Here is a 17,067-nt window from a genome sequence, read left to right as displayed (position 1 = left end):
CACAACCTAACTACAGTTGTACCTTGGAAGTCGAACGGAGTCTGTTCAACTTCCAAAACGTTCAGAAACCAAAGCGCAGCTTCTGATTTGCTGCAGGAAGCCTCACTGGACATTCAGCTTCCAAAAATAGTTCGCAAACCGGAACAGTCACTTTCATGTTTGTGGTGTTCGGGAACCAAAACTTTCGAGAAGTAAGCTGTTCAAAAACCAAGGTACAACTATACTTAATTATGTCATATACCATCAGCACTGCGATCCAAACACATTTTGGCTCCTTATTGACACTGGCTAACAGTGTTAGATTCGGTTCAAAGAAAAGGAGAGTTCAAGAGAAGAAACAGAACCACAGACCTAAAGTACTATATCATTATATTCTCTTTGGTGCAAATGACATACATTTCATTTTGTTTGGTCCATGGGAACTGGCCAACAGCACTGTTTTTCAGTGTACCCAGTCAAAAGGTGCATAGAGTAACGTACGGATTTATCAACATCATGAAAAATAGACATACAAAGCAGGATTTGGAACCTCACATCCACAAGACATGGCCCCACAGGCTCAGAAGAGGAATGTGTGTGGGAAAACACTTGATACATCACATGTTCCATCATGTTCATTTGAACAGTCCTAGATTTACTAAGGTGTGCCTTCCAAGAGATTAAAAAGCTGCCCTCGTCTTCTTCCACCATGAGCCATGGCTGGGAACTCCCAAGTCCAACTTAGTGAGGACTCAACAACATCTTCTCCAGCACTGTTCTCAGTGTTCTGTGCAAATTGTGGGAAGCTGGGGGACCCCAATTTCCCAAATACATTTTCAAGTAGGGGAACTAGTCTCCAGCACAGATAAAAATTACAGATGCCCTTGGCCTGGCCTTGAAAGCAGCAAAGAAAAACCACGTTACATAGGGAACCAGGAGCCCTATACTACCAACACCACAGTCAGGGACAGAAAACCCTCTCCCATATCTCACAATACGATTGTCCTGTCAGAACCCTCACACCCCTCCCCAAAACCCCCAATTTCCCTGAGAAAGGAGAGAGCATCCTATTGCCTAAACTTCTCAAGTAATTTTGTAATAAGAAAGGAAGAAAGCTAAAGGTGCAGCTGGACTCTCTATCAGCTTTGGCCCTGTGGGAGGGAATTAAGTCCCCCTGGGTTGCAAGTGTGTGCAGGGGAGACAGGCATCAGAGCTCCTCCAATATCAGATGCAGCTGCCTGCTGCTACAGGTGGGGCACTCTTCGTGTTTCTGCTATCACCAGGACTCGGGCAACACACGCTAGGATGTACCAGGGAGAACCCATCCTCCAAATGCCTTCTCCAAGTATTGTGCCATGGCCAGAGTCAAGTGGTCATTGTAGGGTCCTGCCACCACCTGGATGCCCAAGGGGAGGCCTTCCTTGCTCAAGCCGAGCGGGCACTGGGTCACTGGTAAGCCCAGTATGTTGAAGATGGCTAAAAGGGGAAGAGAGAGTGAAAGGAATTAGGGACTCAAAGCACTTCTTTGCAACAAACGAACTAGAATCCAAGACATTTTGTTTCGCTGCTATCTAGAAACATTCTCTGAGAATTTGGAATTTATCATACTGGTTTTAAGTGCAAGAATAAATCAAGGGGTTCTGCACTGGCTAATGAAACACAATATGTCACAGAGGCCCCTAATAAACAAAGCACAGTTTGCTCCATACCCAGAGACTTCCCAGAATCAGGAGGTCAACATAACCCCATGGAAAAGTTGTATCCCCTTGTTTGGAGGTAGCAGGACTGTGGAATTGTATAGTACATACCCATGTACTGCACACACATGGCTGCATCATATGCTATATCCTATTCGGTGGGTGCACATGAGCATGTACACATGCAAAGAAAACCAGATTCACCCAAATGGTGAAATACAATTACTGCATGCTGCTTCCCTTTTTCTCCTGGTCTCCTGCTTCCTCTGCTTTTCCTGTCTTGAATTTTTACATTATAAGCTCCTTAAGGCAGTGACCTGTCTAACATTTTGTACTCTGCAAAGCATCATGTACACTGAAAGAATGTACATGAGTAATACATGCATATGCAAAATAGGAACTCCTTACCCGTGTAGGCAAAATTGAAAGGCATCCCCAGAGGAGTGTGGTGCTTGGGAGCAACTACAGGGTGTGAAGGATATAAGAGGACACCATCATTTCCCAGTAGATTCACCATCTCAGTCTGCAGACTCTGTGCCATGCTTGCTAGCTTAGCGTTCACTTTGGGACTGTATTTCACCACCTTCTCGGTTAATCCTAGTGCTAAAGAGCACAGAGATGCAGGTAGGTCAAAGACAAACAGCAGTCATTGCAAAAGGCTGGATCATATATAACATGATATACTAGAACAGGGGTAGCCAACGTGATGCCCTCCAGATATTGCTGGACTGCAACTCCCATCATCCCTTAGCACGGGCCACAGCCAAGAGCAGGTACACAAGCGTTTGAAAACAACTCTTTTAGTTGCTGCCTTTCACTCCCAAACTTCCATGCTACTGGATGAGTTGAGGATCGCCAGACTCCTTAGTCAATGTGGCACCCTCCATATGTTGTTGGAGTCCAGCAGACATCAGCCCCCAACCTGCATGGCCAATGGTCAGGGGTGATGGGACTAGTAGTACACCAACATCTGGAAGGCGCTATGTTGGCTATCCCAGTCCTAGATTGTAAGCACCACCACCTTTTGGTCCCAAGCATTATTATATACATTTCTTTGCCAGCACTCCATAGTTACCAGGAAATTGCCAAACAACCTGGATAGAACAAGCACATCAAAGAAGTGCAGCTATTTTAGAATAAAACTCTTAAGTTTAAAAACAGGACATTACCAATGGCTGGGATGGTGTGTGAAGACATCCCTATCATCCACTTCAGCAGCTCCCATGACGGCCACACTGGCTTTCCATGATCCCCAAGAAGCTCTGTGAAGGTTTCTGTTTGCTGTAATATGAATATGAATGGAGAAGCAAGGACAAAGAGAATTCCGTAACGTTTTCTGCTTCTAGCTTTTTAAAATAGTATATTTTAAGCATGGTTTGCCAAACCTCCTCTCTCAATTTTACAAGGTACAATGACAAATAAATAAATCTTTCATAGTGGAGCAAGAGCTATGGAAGCAGGCATGGGTCCCAACTGCACCAGACATTTAAAAGACAACAATGTCACCTTGAACAGTCATGGTACAGCATCTCCCAAAGAATCTTGCAAAGTGTAGTTTGCTACGGTTGCTGAGCATTTTTCGGAGATCCCTATTCTCCTCGCAGAGCTACAACTGCCAGACTGGTTTAACAATCAATCTCTCTTCTAGATGGAAAGAAGACAAAGTCCCTACCAGAGAAGAATGGCAAACTAAGCGGTTGGATTATGACAAAATGGTGAAACTGACCGGAAAGCTCAGGGACCAAGAAGATCAAAACTTTAATAAAGAATGGGGAAAATTTACAATCTACCTGAGGGACCACTGTAAGCAGATGAAAATGTCAGCAGGATTACAGTAACACTTGTAATGTAGAAAGTATTATGGACAAAAATTGAGAGATATAAAATTTTGATGATTAAATAATATGCAGTTGATAATAGGACCCATGGAGGGGAAGGTGGGAAGTCCAGAGATTTCAAAGAATCTCTAAATATTGTTATGTACCGTATTTTTCGCTCTATAGGACGCACTTTTTCCCCTTCAAAAATGAAGGGGAAATGTGTGTGCGTCCTATGGAGCGAAGACACCATAGCCCCGCGGCCCTCTCCCGGCTGGAGAGGTAACGCGCGGCTATGGCAGGAGCCTCCATAGCCGTGCGTCACCTCTCCAGCCGGGAGAGCGCGTGCAGGGCTAAAGAAGCCATAGCCCCGCGACCCTCTCCCAGCTGGAGAAGTGACGCGTGACTATGGCAGCAGCCTCTCCGCTGCGCCTTTCCGCTGCTCCCTGACCTGCTCTTTGGGGCTGGTGGTGGGCTTCCCCCCGCCAGCCCCAAAGAGCAGGTCGAAAGGAACCTGAAGCCTGGAGAGCAAGAGGGGTCGGTGCGCACTGACCCCTCTCGCTCTCCAGGCTTCCAAGGTAGCCGCCTGAACGCACCTTAAACGGCGCCTTGTTTTAGAGCGGGAAAACAAGAGGGGGGAAATTCTCCCACTCTCTGCGCAGCGCTTCCTGCCGCTTCGCTGAAGGGGCGCTGGGCAGAGAGCGGAAGAATTTTTTTCCCTTGTTCTCCCCCCTCTAAAACAAGGTGCATCCTATTGTCCGGTGCGTCCTATGGTGTGAAAAATACGGTATATTGTACTGTTACAATTTTATACTTGTAAAATCAAATAAAAATTATTTTTAAAAAACCAAACCAAACAATCCCTCTTTCCAGGGAATTCTGGTAATTGTAGCTCTGGGAGGGAAATAAGGATCTCCTAGCAAATCTCTTAACAAACTACAGTTCCCAGAATCCTTTGAGGGAAACCATAATTGCGTAAGGTTGCATGGTACTGCTTTAAACGTATAGTACAGATTGGGGCCCATGGGAAGGACTAAGTACTTTTTAGAACCATGCTCTAGAGAACAATGTAAGTGCACAGAAACCTTCATGTGAAGATCAGCATCCCTGAAAGACAATTTGTCCATCGCTGCTGTTCTTCCCCTGTCGCAGGTAGGCTTACGCCCTGGTTTGCATTTTACATACCTGCCCATCACTGTCCTTGGAAGACATCATGACAGACCAGATCTGGAAGGAATACTTCATTTTGTGAATATTCACAGGCTGAACTTGAACACCCAGGTCAGCCTCCAGGTGCTTTACCACCTTGAAAACATAAGAGAGAAAATAACAGCCATTGAGTAAACAGTTATTAACGGAGGAATGGAAAGCCTGGGGGCCGAAGAGCATTTAAGAAAAATATAGGATTCTTCTCATTCCACACAGACACAGTACACCAAAACAATATTATCACCACTACATCAGAGTTAGGAGGACTGGTAACACCTGGACATTCACAGATGGACGTCTGAACTTCTGAGGAGCTCCACTCTGCTTCAGGCAACATGATAGGAAGACTGTGTCTGTGGACTTTGCTATGCAACAACTTTTTTCAATAATTTTTTGTAATCACAGGGTGAAGATGGTATGCATGTGTGAACTCTCTCACACACAGAGAAGGATAGAGAGTGGTTCTCCTTAATCTTTGGTACTTTCACTGCAACCGCTAGTGAACATAGGGGTTGCTCCCTACACTCCAGCTTCAAGACTTCCACAGCTCACCAGAACATTATGTAAATGTACCCTAAGCTTAGCTATCAAAGCTCCACAGTAGCCCTTACATTTCCCATTTTGATTTGGCAATCCTCCTTCAAGATAATTGCACTGCTTTGGGGCTATTTTATGCTATCTTTGTATTCATAATCTTGCTGCAAGTTGAACTGAGACTTTTTTCCTATAAAAATGCATTTAATTATTAATAATAATAAATATAACACAGCCAGTAGATATACAGCCAAGGTTTAAGGAAGGGATCGTTTCCTATCTGGAGATGCTGGGAACCGAATGGGGCAGGGGGCTTCCGCATGCAAAGGATATACTCTACCACTGAGCTATGGACCTGTGCATGAATTTGAAATAAACAGTGCCCAGGTACGCTGGGGCACACGAAGGCATGCACAGGCAAATTTGAACAGGCTGACTCAGCTGCCATTTATCAAACGCCTACCTAAACTCCCTGATAACTGTGATGGCCCTCAAGTTTTTAAGCTACCAGATGCAGTTTCCTCTTACGTTCCGATGAGCCTGAAGAAGCTCTTTGTCCACTGGGGAAACAAAGACAGAACCTCCGTCATGCTCCATGGAGTAGAATTTCACATTCTTTAGAGATACTTTTTCATCCAGCTTCAACCTGAATAGGAAGGAATAAGATGGCCACAAGTCAGAAGCGAGGAGCGCTTTGGTCCCATCCTCAGTTCAAGTCGGCAGAGTTGACCAGCTCCTTGATGTACACCAAGTTCTTATAATCAACTCTTGGTAAAAAAATGCCACAGCAACCGAAGGCACCAGACCAGTGGGGATACTGTCCTCCATTAGGCAGACCAAGGCAGAGGATGATAGAGGGTACAGAGCAGAGCAAAGTAATGGATAACAGAGTCAAGTGAGCTATGCAGCCAATGCTGCACCCCTGAAGCAAGCCTGGTACCCAGAGGCACAGTGAGGGATGCTGTCCCACAGCCAGTGTGGAAATAAGATTCAACGGCCAGTTAAATCGGCTTTCCTACATGGTGTTGTGAAGGGGGGGTATTCCGACCTCTGCCTCAGTTAGCCCTGTCCCTCACTGTGCAGATCTCTACCGTCGGGGGCAAAGACAGCCAGTGACAATAATGACAGGTGCCAAACACATTTGCACTTCTTAGCAGACTAGGATTCACTTTATGCACTGCAAAAGTAATAAGAACCACTTACTTTGTAACGCCTGACCCAGCCATGACCCTCAACAGTGGTTCCAGGTCCTCTGCAAAACGGCACATTGGGCCAGTGCACAGGAACTTTGTCCGAATGCCCACAGCATTAGGGAATTGGCCGTCATTGGGAACCACACCTAGACGAACACACCGAGTTTAGCTTTGCATGACAAACCACATCGTTTTAGTTTAGTGACAGGGTTGGGTTCATATGCCACCTCTCCCATACACAGAGCACTGTATTCAAGGCTAGTTTAGGTCCAAACCAGAACCCTAATCAGTTTTCTGACAGAAAGGATACTGCTATTGCCAGTTACCTTGAGACTGCAGAACTGAAGAAGGCACACTCGGGTCCACCTTCTGTTCCACACAATGAACATTATGGCAACAGGGATAAAGTATCCTGGCCCCATCCTCTGGCCAAAGAAGGAGCAGGTGCTGCAAATCTTGCTCTCTTCCCTCCTCCCATTGCTGTGAACTGGCAGGCAGGGGCCTTCCTGTCTTTTAATAGCCATGCAACGCTTTAAAAAAGTTTTCAACAGGATACCGTTGCCAGATTTGGACTTGCTGCCTCCACTACAGTCATACCTCATGCTGCGTCCGCTTCAGGTTACGTGTTTTCGTGTTGCGTCCCATGGCAACCCGGAAGTACTCGAATGGATTATTTCTGGGTTTTACCACTCGCACAGACGCAGACGTGCTAAATCGTGCCATGTGCGTGCACAGATGTGGCACTTTGGCATGCATCAGTTCCGTGTTACGGATGGGCCTCCGAAACGGATCCCGTCCATAACACGAGGTTCCACTGTACTGAGATGCCAATTTGTGTAGCCAAAACAGCCAGGCCTTCAGGAACGGTAGCTGACTCTCCTTCTGAACTGGATGCCCAAATTCCCAAAGGCTTTTACCTTAAGGTCCAGTTGACCTTCCAAAGGAAATAAACCCTAATTCTTGAGAGGTAAGAGCATCAAGACAACCTACAACTGTTCTTTCTGTCCTTTCTTTTAGTTAACTTGGTGGAAAAAGAAGCAATGAGAAATGGGCATTTTGTACCAGTGGTGGGCTTGTGTCCAAAGATGCCATTGAAGAAAGCCGGCATACGGATGCTGCCCCCAATATCTGAGCCCACACCGATCACAGAACCAGCAGCTGCCAGGATGCAGCCTTCTCCTCCTGGAAGGCAAACAAAGGACAGACTGGCAGTGGACCACAGGCATATCTGAGTAACCCCGCACTTGCCACTCACAGAATCTGCTCTGGGAGACCGAAATACACATGGAGAAACAGAGTGGGCTAATCAGATTTTTTCCCCCCAGGGATTGTCTTGCTAACCAGTACTAATCTCAAATATTTGCAGATCCAACAAAATAGAAGCATCACTGGCATACCTAACTTGCAAACTATTATAAGTGGCTTTCTGGTCCCCAATCCCTATACAACCCTACTTCTATGCTGTATCAAAGTCAAAAATAAGCAACGTATTCCCAACTGCCCTCCATTCTGGTCACTTGTTTAAACCACCATCACATGAGCAGTTAATCACTAGCAGGAGATTTGATCAGCCAGGACTAATTTATCTGTTCAGTGCAGCATGTTCTCACAAACGAGGTAGCCCACTCACCTGAGCTGCCTCCTACGATGCGCTCTAGGTCATATGGGTTGTTGGTCCGACCATAGACCCGGTTGCTCGACTCAAACCACATGCACAGCTCGCTGCAGTTGGTCACACCCAGTGGGATGGTGCCAGCCTGCTTTACCCGTGACACTACCGAAGCATCGGATGTGGAGATAATGTTACGACGGCTAACCAGTCCAGAGGCATTGGGCAACCCTACCACAACGAGGGAAACAAAAAGGAAAAAAAGAGTCAGAGGTTCCACAATAGCCTAGAGCAGTGCTAAAGGGGAGCTATAAGGCCAAGAGCCAAGGGAGTAGCTGTCCCCCAAATGTCTGGAAAATGATGCAATATGGTAGATACACCACACTATTTCAGCAATGTTTAATCAAGCAGGTATCTCTGGTTCTATTTGGTAGGTGTTTTTCATTTTCTGTAAATCATTTGCAGCCTGTAGTAGATGAGATAAAGCTCATCTTTATCATCTTTCCAGCTGGGGAAAGCAAATGCTCCTTTTAGCAGTGGAAGGGAGAAAGGTAAGTAATGAACTAAAATGAAAACAAAACCTAATACAGTAATGGTTTTTGCTCACTCTGTGCTTTATAACCCACCTCCTCCTTTCCAGCCAGTTCCTTGATCTTTTAGCATGCTCTCTGTCCTCAAGTATACAAGCAAGTACACAGTCCTCAAACCAAGAAGTATCTTACTTGTTTTGTATGTGTGAAGAGAGGTATGGCTTAGCCAAGGAGGAATAGGTTTGTGGGGAGCAAACCACAAATAGTAAATCTCATCCCTAGATACTCCAGAGGTACCTCATTAAGAGTGCAAAAATTGGTTGGCTCTACTGGAGAAGGAGTATCTTGTTTAACAAGTTTGGGACCACACCCTCTAAGATGCAGCAACACCAGAGAATTGCTGGTTTCAGACTAAAACCTGGCGCCCTCAGAGCAGCTGGATATTAGCTTAGTCTCCAGTACTACATGAAGGAAAATCCCTAGAAGGTTAGCAAAGATGTCACTCACTGAGAAAAGGACGTGGGCTGCACTTTATACAGCACACCCTATTGTAAGATAACATAGCTTTCCCAAAACACAACAATTGGAAACCTTCTTCTTCTTCCAAGAAGTTCAAGATAGCACATGTCTACCTCCTAATTAATCCTCACAATTACCCTGTGACATAGGGTTAGGTTGAGCATCATGGCTGAGTGGTGGATTTGAACCTTTGTCTTCAAAGTCCTAAATGAGTCGCCCACTCTTTGAAGAATACCCTTAGGATTCAACTGATTCAAATACTAACTAAAGCCTTTGTTTTTTGAAATACTTCGAAGAAGATAAAAGACTCTCCGGAAGAGTGATGTGACGCACTATTTAATTGGGATAGACCGAGTTGCAGAGATAAATAGTCATGGGGGAGGCGAGCTCTTAATTTGTTATTATATCTGTACTTCAAGTCTGATTTGGCAAATCTCCCCTGGAAAGACTAATGTTTGATGCAACCTGTCTGAGAAAATTAATGAGCGAACGCCTAGATTTTATTTCATCGGAACTGAGAGAAGATGGCGTTTGCCACCAGAGAAGGACTTTTGGATTGATTCAGCATAAACACCAGCATGTGAGGATATACTGCAAATAATAGACTTACCAGCTACAAAAAAAAAAAAAGGACAGTCATACAAATTTCACACAGAAGCATATTACTGCTCACTTCAACTTGCCTGTGGAAATAACTCAGAGGCCAGGAAAGAAGGAAGGATAACAACAGGAAGATTTAAAGAAGGAACTATTGGAAACTCAAGGCATAGAAACATAAGATGATTGGACCCCACTGAACTTGAAGCCTGGGAAGCCCCAACAAAAATTTATAAATTGGCAAAATATTTGGACTATATGATATGTATTTGTAAAATTTGGAATATTTAATGTGATCTGATTGGATTGTTGAAATGGAAAACTTAATAAAATTTATTTTTTAAAAAAGGATTCAACTGATTCAAGCACCATTGTTTAGATACATTTGGCAGTCACTATTTTATAAGATCTCATCGACAGAGTTTTAAAAGAATGAAGGAATGCTGATTTAAGAAAGCAACAAACAAAACGTCTTAAGGGTTGCTCTGTTACCCATTACTGTAACATATTCATACTGAAACAAATCTATGAAATAGATAAATAAATTAAATGAGGGAAGACTACAGACTGCGGTCAAGAGGTGGGTGGAGGTTATGCAAGAGAACACACCGTATAGCGCAAAGGCTTCTTTGATGGTGATAGGGACCCCCAAGAAGGGGAACTTTTCCTTCAGTGACTCTTCATCATCTTGCCCCTCAGAGAGCAGCTGGTCGACCTGATGAGCTTCCTCAAGGGCAGCCTCAAACCTGAGAGGGATGGTTGGGTAAGAGCCAGAGGAAATAAGAGAAAACCCGTCAATCTCTAGAGCCTGGAACCTAACTGGTCTTCCTACGATGCTCATTTTGTCCCACACCTATTGCTCCTCCCAAGTTCCATCTCTGGAGCCACAGCCAGAGGTGAAGCTGGAGAAAGACTTGAGAGGGAGCCTAGAGGAAACAAGTCTAAATGTTGCTGTTTTTTTATTTTTGTTTTGCTTTGTGATCACCACAGCTTTGCAACTTCTCTAGAAATATTTGCTTAACAGCAAAGAGGTTCTTGACCTCGGATAAACAAAACAGGGTTCTGTCTCCAGGTTTCCCCTCAGGTATGCAGCCCCTTGCTATTTCCTGCCTGGGAGCGAGGACAAATGGTCAAACGGCTTTTTAAAAATCCTTAAAAGAAGAACATGATGGTATACAACAGGGACAGAGAATCTCCACCTTGCAGCCAGTCGTGGTCTACAGGGGGTCTGACCTATTAGACCATCTCTCCAAAATACAGCCACATGCCCACCAGCAAAGGATGATAGGCATGATGGAGTCCAAAGATTCCAGAGAATGCATTGGCAATGCAGATCCCTGCAGGAAGGTTGGTGAGTGGGAGGCTCGTTATTGCCGGGTGCTGCTTTGTCCCACCCCGTGAGATGGGCCACCTATCACATCACCTTTCCCCACCATGCCCCTGCTTGTGCATCTTCCAGGAGCATCTGATCAGCAGCTGTTGGGAGACAGAGTACTAGGTGAGATGCCACTTTATCCCACCTGCCTGCCCCACTCATCCAGTAGGCCAGCTCTCATGTTCTTAGTCTGAATACAGGATGGCCAAGGTCAGCGAAAGGTTCAGAAAGGACAAGTACTTCCGAGAATGAGCAGAGCTCCCTTTGTTTGGATTCGGAGAAGCTACAAACTAGTTACTTTTGCTATGATTGTGTTGCAAATCATAACTATGCGAGCACTTGGAAGAATTCTTCAGGAACTGTATTGACTCAAAGTAGGTCAATGTGTGAGGCAACAGAGAATCTCTAGCGGAGCACCGCATCTGCCTGCCCTTTTTCCTGTCAGAAGTAGAAATATGTTGAAACAGAAAGTATAAATTCCATCACTCACCTGTCTTTTACAACCGCATTGATCAACGGGTTGACTTCTTTGATCCTCCCAATGTATGTTTCAATAACATCAATACATTTCACCTGCAAGGAATAAAAAGTGCTCAAAAGATTGCTGCAATCTGGCTAACTTTCAGAGCATCTAATGATCATATGTGCTGAACATTGTGTTTTGTTTCATTAGCAATTAGCACCATGCCATGAATAAAATGCTGGGCTTGGAGCAAGGAAATCAAGGTTTGAATATTCTATAATAATTTAATAATGATGATGATTCATTCTTTATATGCTGCTCAAGTCACTCTGGGCTGCTATGAACTTCAATAGATCAGACCAAAGGTCCAAATAGCCCAGCATCACAAAATGGTTTACAGATGTTTCTGTGAAGCTCACAAGCAAGGCAAAACGTCCATCGCACACTCCCTGCTATTACTTGCCAGAAAAGTACTTGTCAGTGGTACACTATCTCTGAGAAAGGAGGCTCTCCACATGGCCATGTAAGGAAGCCTTCAGTCAGTATTTTAGCCTCACTCACCTCACAATATTTGTTGAGTAGGGGGAAATTGGAAAAGCCCATGCACTGTATGTCTGAGTTCCTTGGGAAAGTGGTGTAATATACATGCAATAAAATAAGTGATAAATAAGTTTATCATTAACCATTGGGTGTGAGCAGCAATGCGAGGGAAGCCGCTGATAACAACGGATTTCAGAAAGAGGGAGAATTTAGCTCATGCTCACTATTACGAATTATTTCCCTTGCCATCTGGGAATGTGCCTACATTTAACATGCATGTTTTCCCTCAAAGAATACTCAGAACTGCATTTCACCCGCACTGAGCTACAACTCCCAGCACCCTTAACAAAATATAGTTTCCCACAGGTATTATTTGAGGGAGGCAATGTGCTTTAAATGTTCATTGAATATTAAAGGTATTGAGGTGGGACATAGAGTCTATAAATTAAGGGTGTCAGTGGTGTTGACACTAGAACAACCTTTGGAGAGCGTTCCCAAAACATTAGAAGAAATTAAAAGGTTTGGAGAAGTGGCAGGTTTCAAAATAAGCTCAGATAAAACCAAAATGTTGGTCAAAAACATGGATGAGCAGTCAAAAAATTTTTTTAGAAAGGATGTCTAGTTTAAAAATAGGCAAAAAGATGTATTTGGGAATTTGGCTGACAGTAAGAAATCTTACTGGGACGCGAGTGGCGCTGTGAGTTAAACCACAGAGCCTAGGACTTGCTGATCAGAAGGTCGGTGGTTTGAATCCCCGCGACGGGGTGAGCTCTCATTGCTCAGTCCCTGCTCCTGCCAACCTAGCAGTTCGAAAGCATGTCAAGTGCAATTAGATAAATAGGTACTGCTCCGGCAGGAAGGTAAACGGCATTTCTGTGCACTGCTCTGGTTCGCCAGAAGAAGCTTAGTCATGCTGGCCACATGACCCGGAAGCTGTACACCGGCTCCCTCGGCCAATAAAGCGAGATGAGTGCCGCAACCCCAGAGTCGGTCACGACTGGACATAATGGTCAGGGGTCCCTTTACCTTACCTTTAAGAAATCTTAACCTATTTGAAAATAATTACTGTATATTTCCGTGTATAAGACTAGGTTTTCCCCCTTAAAAATAATGTCAAAAATTAGGGGGCTTCTTATACACGGGGCCATCTCCTCCCATTTTCTTAAATCTGAGTCCCCCAAAATAGGGGGCATCTTATACATGGGGGCATCTTATAGAAGGAAAAATACGGTATATTAAATTGTGGAAAGAGGTTAAGAAAGAGTTGGAGATATGGGGGAGAATATGGGAAACCTCCAGGTGTTGCCAGACTACAATTCCCACAAGCCCTAGAAAGCATGGTCAATGGCTGGGAACGATGGGAACTGCAGTTCAGCAACATGTGATGATGACACAAAGTTTCCCCGCCCCTATGAAAGATGCACAACAGAATGTAAGGACTCAAATGAGCCCATTTTCCTGTATAACCATGAAAGACAATTACTGTATGTTATTTGCCTGTGTCAAAAGTCTATGCCACGGTAACCTCTACAGGTTTTGGATAAGTTATAATCTGAACAGTGCTTGGAGGCTTATTTGAAAATCTTCTAAATGAGAATGTACACAAGATTTCTCCTAAGATTCCAAACCTCTTTACAATACACACCAAGCAAGTCACTGGAAAAAAACACATTCCTTTAAGGAAGGGAGGGGCAGGAGACGAGATTCTCAATACCAATCTCTTGCCCTGACACAAAGCAGCTAAAGAACAGTGTAATGCTTGTTTAGAATAAGGTTACCAGATTTTTTTCAATGAATCTGGGGACATTTTTCAACTTCAATGGATTTTGTATGGGGACTTATTCGTAAATCCGGGGACTGTCCCCGGGAAATGGGGACAACTGGTAACCTTAGTTTAGAAGCAAGTGTTGATGAAGCAAATTTGAATTCACTCATGCAACAGGTGCATTTAGAACTGGAGGTGAGGGGACCTCAGCATCAACGGTGGTACAGATGATTACCTTCTTAAATCTAGATTTTCAAATAGTAACTTGCTGAGAGTAAAAATTGCCTCCAGGTGACCAGGCTGGTTTGCCATTCCCCCACCCAACCTAAAAATCGGTAATACAGGTGGATAAAGCAAGGAAGCCAGCAGCATTGTGGTCTAGCAACTCTCTATCCCTAATAATGATTTGCATTAATCTGCAAAAAAAAAATTAAAACTAAGAACAGGATGTTCTCTTACTCTTCTCCAGATGCTTCTGGCTATTTCAGAATTGCTAGGATAATTCTATGATGTGCAGTTACAACAACAACCCCAGTGAAAAGTATTCAAGTGGAACCAATCCAAATTTATTTCATCATGAACACCAGCAGGGCTCATTGCAAATTTATTTATATCTTCCACAGAAAAGTGGGCAGAAGGTAAACAGCAAGAGCGTGGCAGGCTTTGCATTTGGTGGGATTTCTTTAAAACATTTATATAGTGGGTAAACTGAAGGCAGAACAAGACCCTTATCAAATGGGTATAATGTTCAGCAAATGAACTTTAATGCTGCAGAGATAGTGGCTTACCAAACCATCTGAAGAATTAGAAAAGTTTCAGATATTGCATTTTTAGGAGCTGGATTTCTCTCTCCCACCCTCCCACCCCCAGCTCTTGGTCTTTCCCACATGAAAGCTACATGTTTGGAGTCAGTAGACTACTACCATGGATGACTAACTGAGCAATCCAAATCCCCGAATCCCTGTGCTGAAGGGAGTTTGAATGGGGCCAGAAATGTCATTTTAAAGGCTTTTGCAACCAGGGAAGCTCCAACCATCAGTGTGGAAGCGCTGCCAGCAAAGAGCACCCCAATGCACCCATCCAAATAGTGAGCAGAATCAACCACTAGTGGCGTCCCCACCAGCAGAAATCTCTGAAACAGGGTGCTTCAGGGGTGGGGCTGAGCCACCGCAGAATCCTATGGCTCCTCTGCCGATCCTGCTACTGTCACATAATGGCAACAGGTGCAATCCTGGTCTCTTCACTGTGCTAGAAAGAAACCTAATGCAGCAGATGGGTATTTTTCTGCTCCCTCCACCTTTTGGGTGCCCAATACTATCTGCCTTCACCATTCTGGTTGTAAAAGTGGTACTTTTAATAGTAAAAGTACTATTAAAGAGTACTGCCTCTTTCCTTTTACTAAAGGGAACATCGCCCACATTCTCGCGATAAATTTGTTTTTTCTTTGAAAGCAGGTGGAGTATCTAATAGAACTATGTGGACTTAAGATTCTACATACAAAGATCCTGGGATTCATGTTAAGTTGATTTATTCTGAAAGGTTCAGCCCTTGTGCCTAGGCCAAGAATCTCCCACGCCAGATCTAGATTCCATACTCCACAAACAAGCTGCAAAGAAATTAAAGAGAGCACCAAGGCTGTGGGAGCCGACATGCCCCTGCTACCTTGGAACAGAGGACTTCCACTAAATATTCCGAACTGGATTTTGTGGCACAACTTCATAAGCAGATCCTCAGAGTCCAAGGTAAGATATATGGAAGCCTAGGTGGTCTAGGAACATGGGGCATTCGCGAAAGGCTAGGAATCCCCAAGCTTTGCCTTAGAGTAGACCCCCTCCTAGCAAAACTACAGTGCCCAGCAGCCCTTGCGGGGCGATCCCCTCCCACATCTCTCTCTCTCTCTCTCTCTCTCTCTAACTCAGAGACGGGCTGTCCGGGCCCTTACCTCCCTGCGGCGGATCCGCCGCGCCAGTTCCACTGCGGACAGCAACAGCAATGGGTGTTCAGGCGGCGGGACGGCGCGGGCTCTGCTGGGGCCAGGAGGAGAAGCAGCAGAAGCCGCCACCGCCGACGGCGCCCTCAATGGGGAGCGGATGGCTGAGGCGCGCGCCGCCAGGCTGAGCAGCGCGAGGAGGGCTCCCGAGAGGAAGCGCAGCACGAGCACGACGCAGCGCTCTGCGCGAGAGAGCGCCATGGCAAAAGAGGTCGCAGCTCCGGGGCAATGCTGCCGATCAGAGCGGAAGGTGCGCGGTCACGCCCATTCGGGGTGGGTGTGAGGGGCACGCCGGCGCCAAGCTCCGCCCCCTCCGCTCGCTCCTCCCCGTCCCCGAGATTTAAATCGTCAGGCGAAGGAACTACCGGCTAGTTAGTTTTTCCTCAGTCAGAGGGAGAGTTAAGAAACAGAAACAAGTAGCTCCTAAAGGACCCTTTTTAAATGAATGAAGGCTTGTCAACCTAAGAAGGTAGTCCTCCTAGAAGGAAAACTCTGGTCCTGAACCTCCACTGCTTTGTGGGCTACCTTTGGAAGAAGAAGAGGATAAGAACTACCAGGGCCATCTTAACCATTGGGCTTAGTGGCCCGTCACGCCATGGCGCCGGCCTCTCTTTTTTTAAAAAAAATAAATTTGTATTAAGTTTTCCTTTTGCCAATTCATCACAACAATGTTTACATATTTTCGATTTTCGTACTTCCACCAGCTCCTCCGACAATCATCCATATACACTGTTTATACACATTTTCTATATTAAATATTGCCAATTGGTCTTATCCTTTGCTTTCTATTTCTTTTGACAATACATCTTTAACTATCACAAAGCCTCTTTAAATCCCACTAGCGTTATCTGTTCATCACATATGCTTTCCAGATAATCCGTAAACTTCCCCCAGTCCTCGATGAACTTGTGGTCCCGTTGGTATCTGATTTTCCCGGTCATTTTATCCAGTTCTGCGTAATCCAAAAGTTTCATTCTCCACTCTTCAAGAGTCGGTAGTTCTTCTTGTTTCCATTTTTGGGCCATTAAGATTCTCGCTGCTGTTACGGCGTATTGAAAAAGTTTATAATCCCTTCTATTTATCTCTCTTCCTGTTATTCCTAACAAAAAGGCTTCTGGTTTCTTTATAAAAGTATATTTAAACATCTTCTTCAACTCATTATATATCATTTCCCAGAAACCCTTTACCTTCTTGCATTCCCACCACATATGGAAAAACGATCCTTCTTTTTCTTTACATTTCCAACACTT

The 17,067-nt window shown here is 44.7% G+C and overlaps 1 protein-coding gene across 1 annotated transcript; it reads right to left on the bottom strand.

The window, feature by feature from the left end:
• Positions 1–352: 352 nt before the first annotated feature.
• Positions 353–16,080, bottom strand: FAAH2 (fatty acid amide hydrolase 2). Its single transcript, XM_053373795.1, has 11 exons — positions 15,770–16,080; positions 11,550–11,632; positions 10,294–10,430; positions 8,060–8,269; positions 7,492–7,611; positions 6,440–6,575; positions 5,765–5,882; positions 4,679–4,798; positions 2,846–2,957; positions 2,085–2,279; positions 353–1,455 (listed from the first exon to the last, which is right to left on the bottom strand). Exons 1-11 carry the CDS (start codon positions 16,016–16,018, stop codon positions 1,280–1,282), a joined length of 1,656 nt encoding a protein of 551 aa, XP_053229770.1. The 5' UTR covers positions 16,019–16,080; the 3' UTR covers positions 353–1,279.
• Positions 16,081–17,067: the final 987 nt, after the last annotated feature.

This window comes from Podarcis raffonei, chromosome Z, assembly GCF_027172205.1.
Source record: "Podarcis raffonei isolate rPodRaf1 chromosome Z, rPodRaf1.pri, whole genome shotgun sequence".
Taxonomy (NCBI): domain Eukaryota; kingdom Metazoa; phylum Chordata; class Lepidosauria; order Squamata; family Lacertidae; genus Podarcis; species Podarcis raffonei.
This window is presented reverse-complemented; position numbering and strand designations above follow the sequence as displayed.

Excerpts from the sequence above, each read along its gene's own strand:
- FAAH2 (XM_053373795.1), bottom strand. The coding sequence starts at position 16,018 with ATGGCGCTCTCTCGCGCAGAGCGCTGCGTCGTGCTCGTGCTGCGCTTC. Across the intron at positions 6,576-7,491 it reads TGGACACAAGCCCACCACTG|GTGTGGTTCCCAATGACGGC; the intron begins GTACAAAATGCC and ends GTGTTCGTCTAG. Across the intron at positions 4,799-5,764 it reads TTCTTCAGGCTCATCGGAAC|GTGGTAAAGCACCTGGAGGC; the intron begins GTAAGAGGAAAC and ends TATGTTTTCAAG.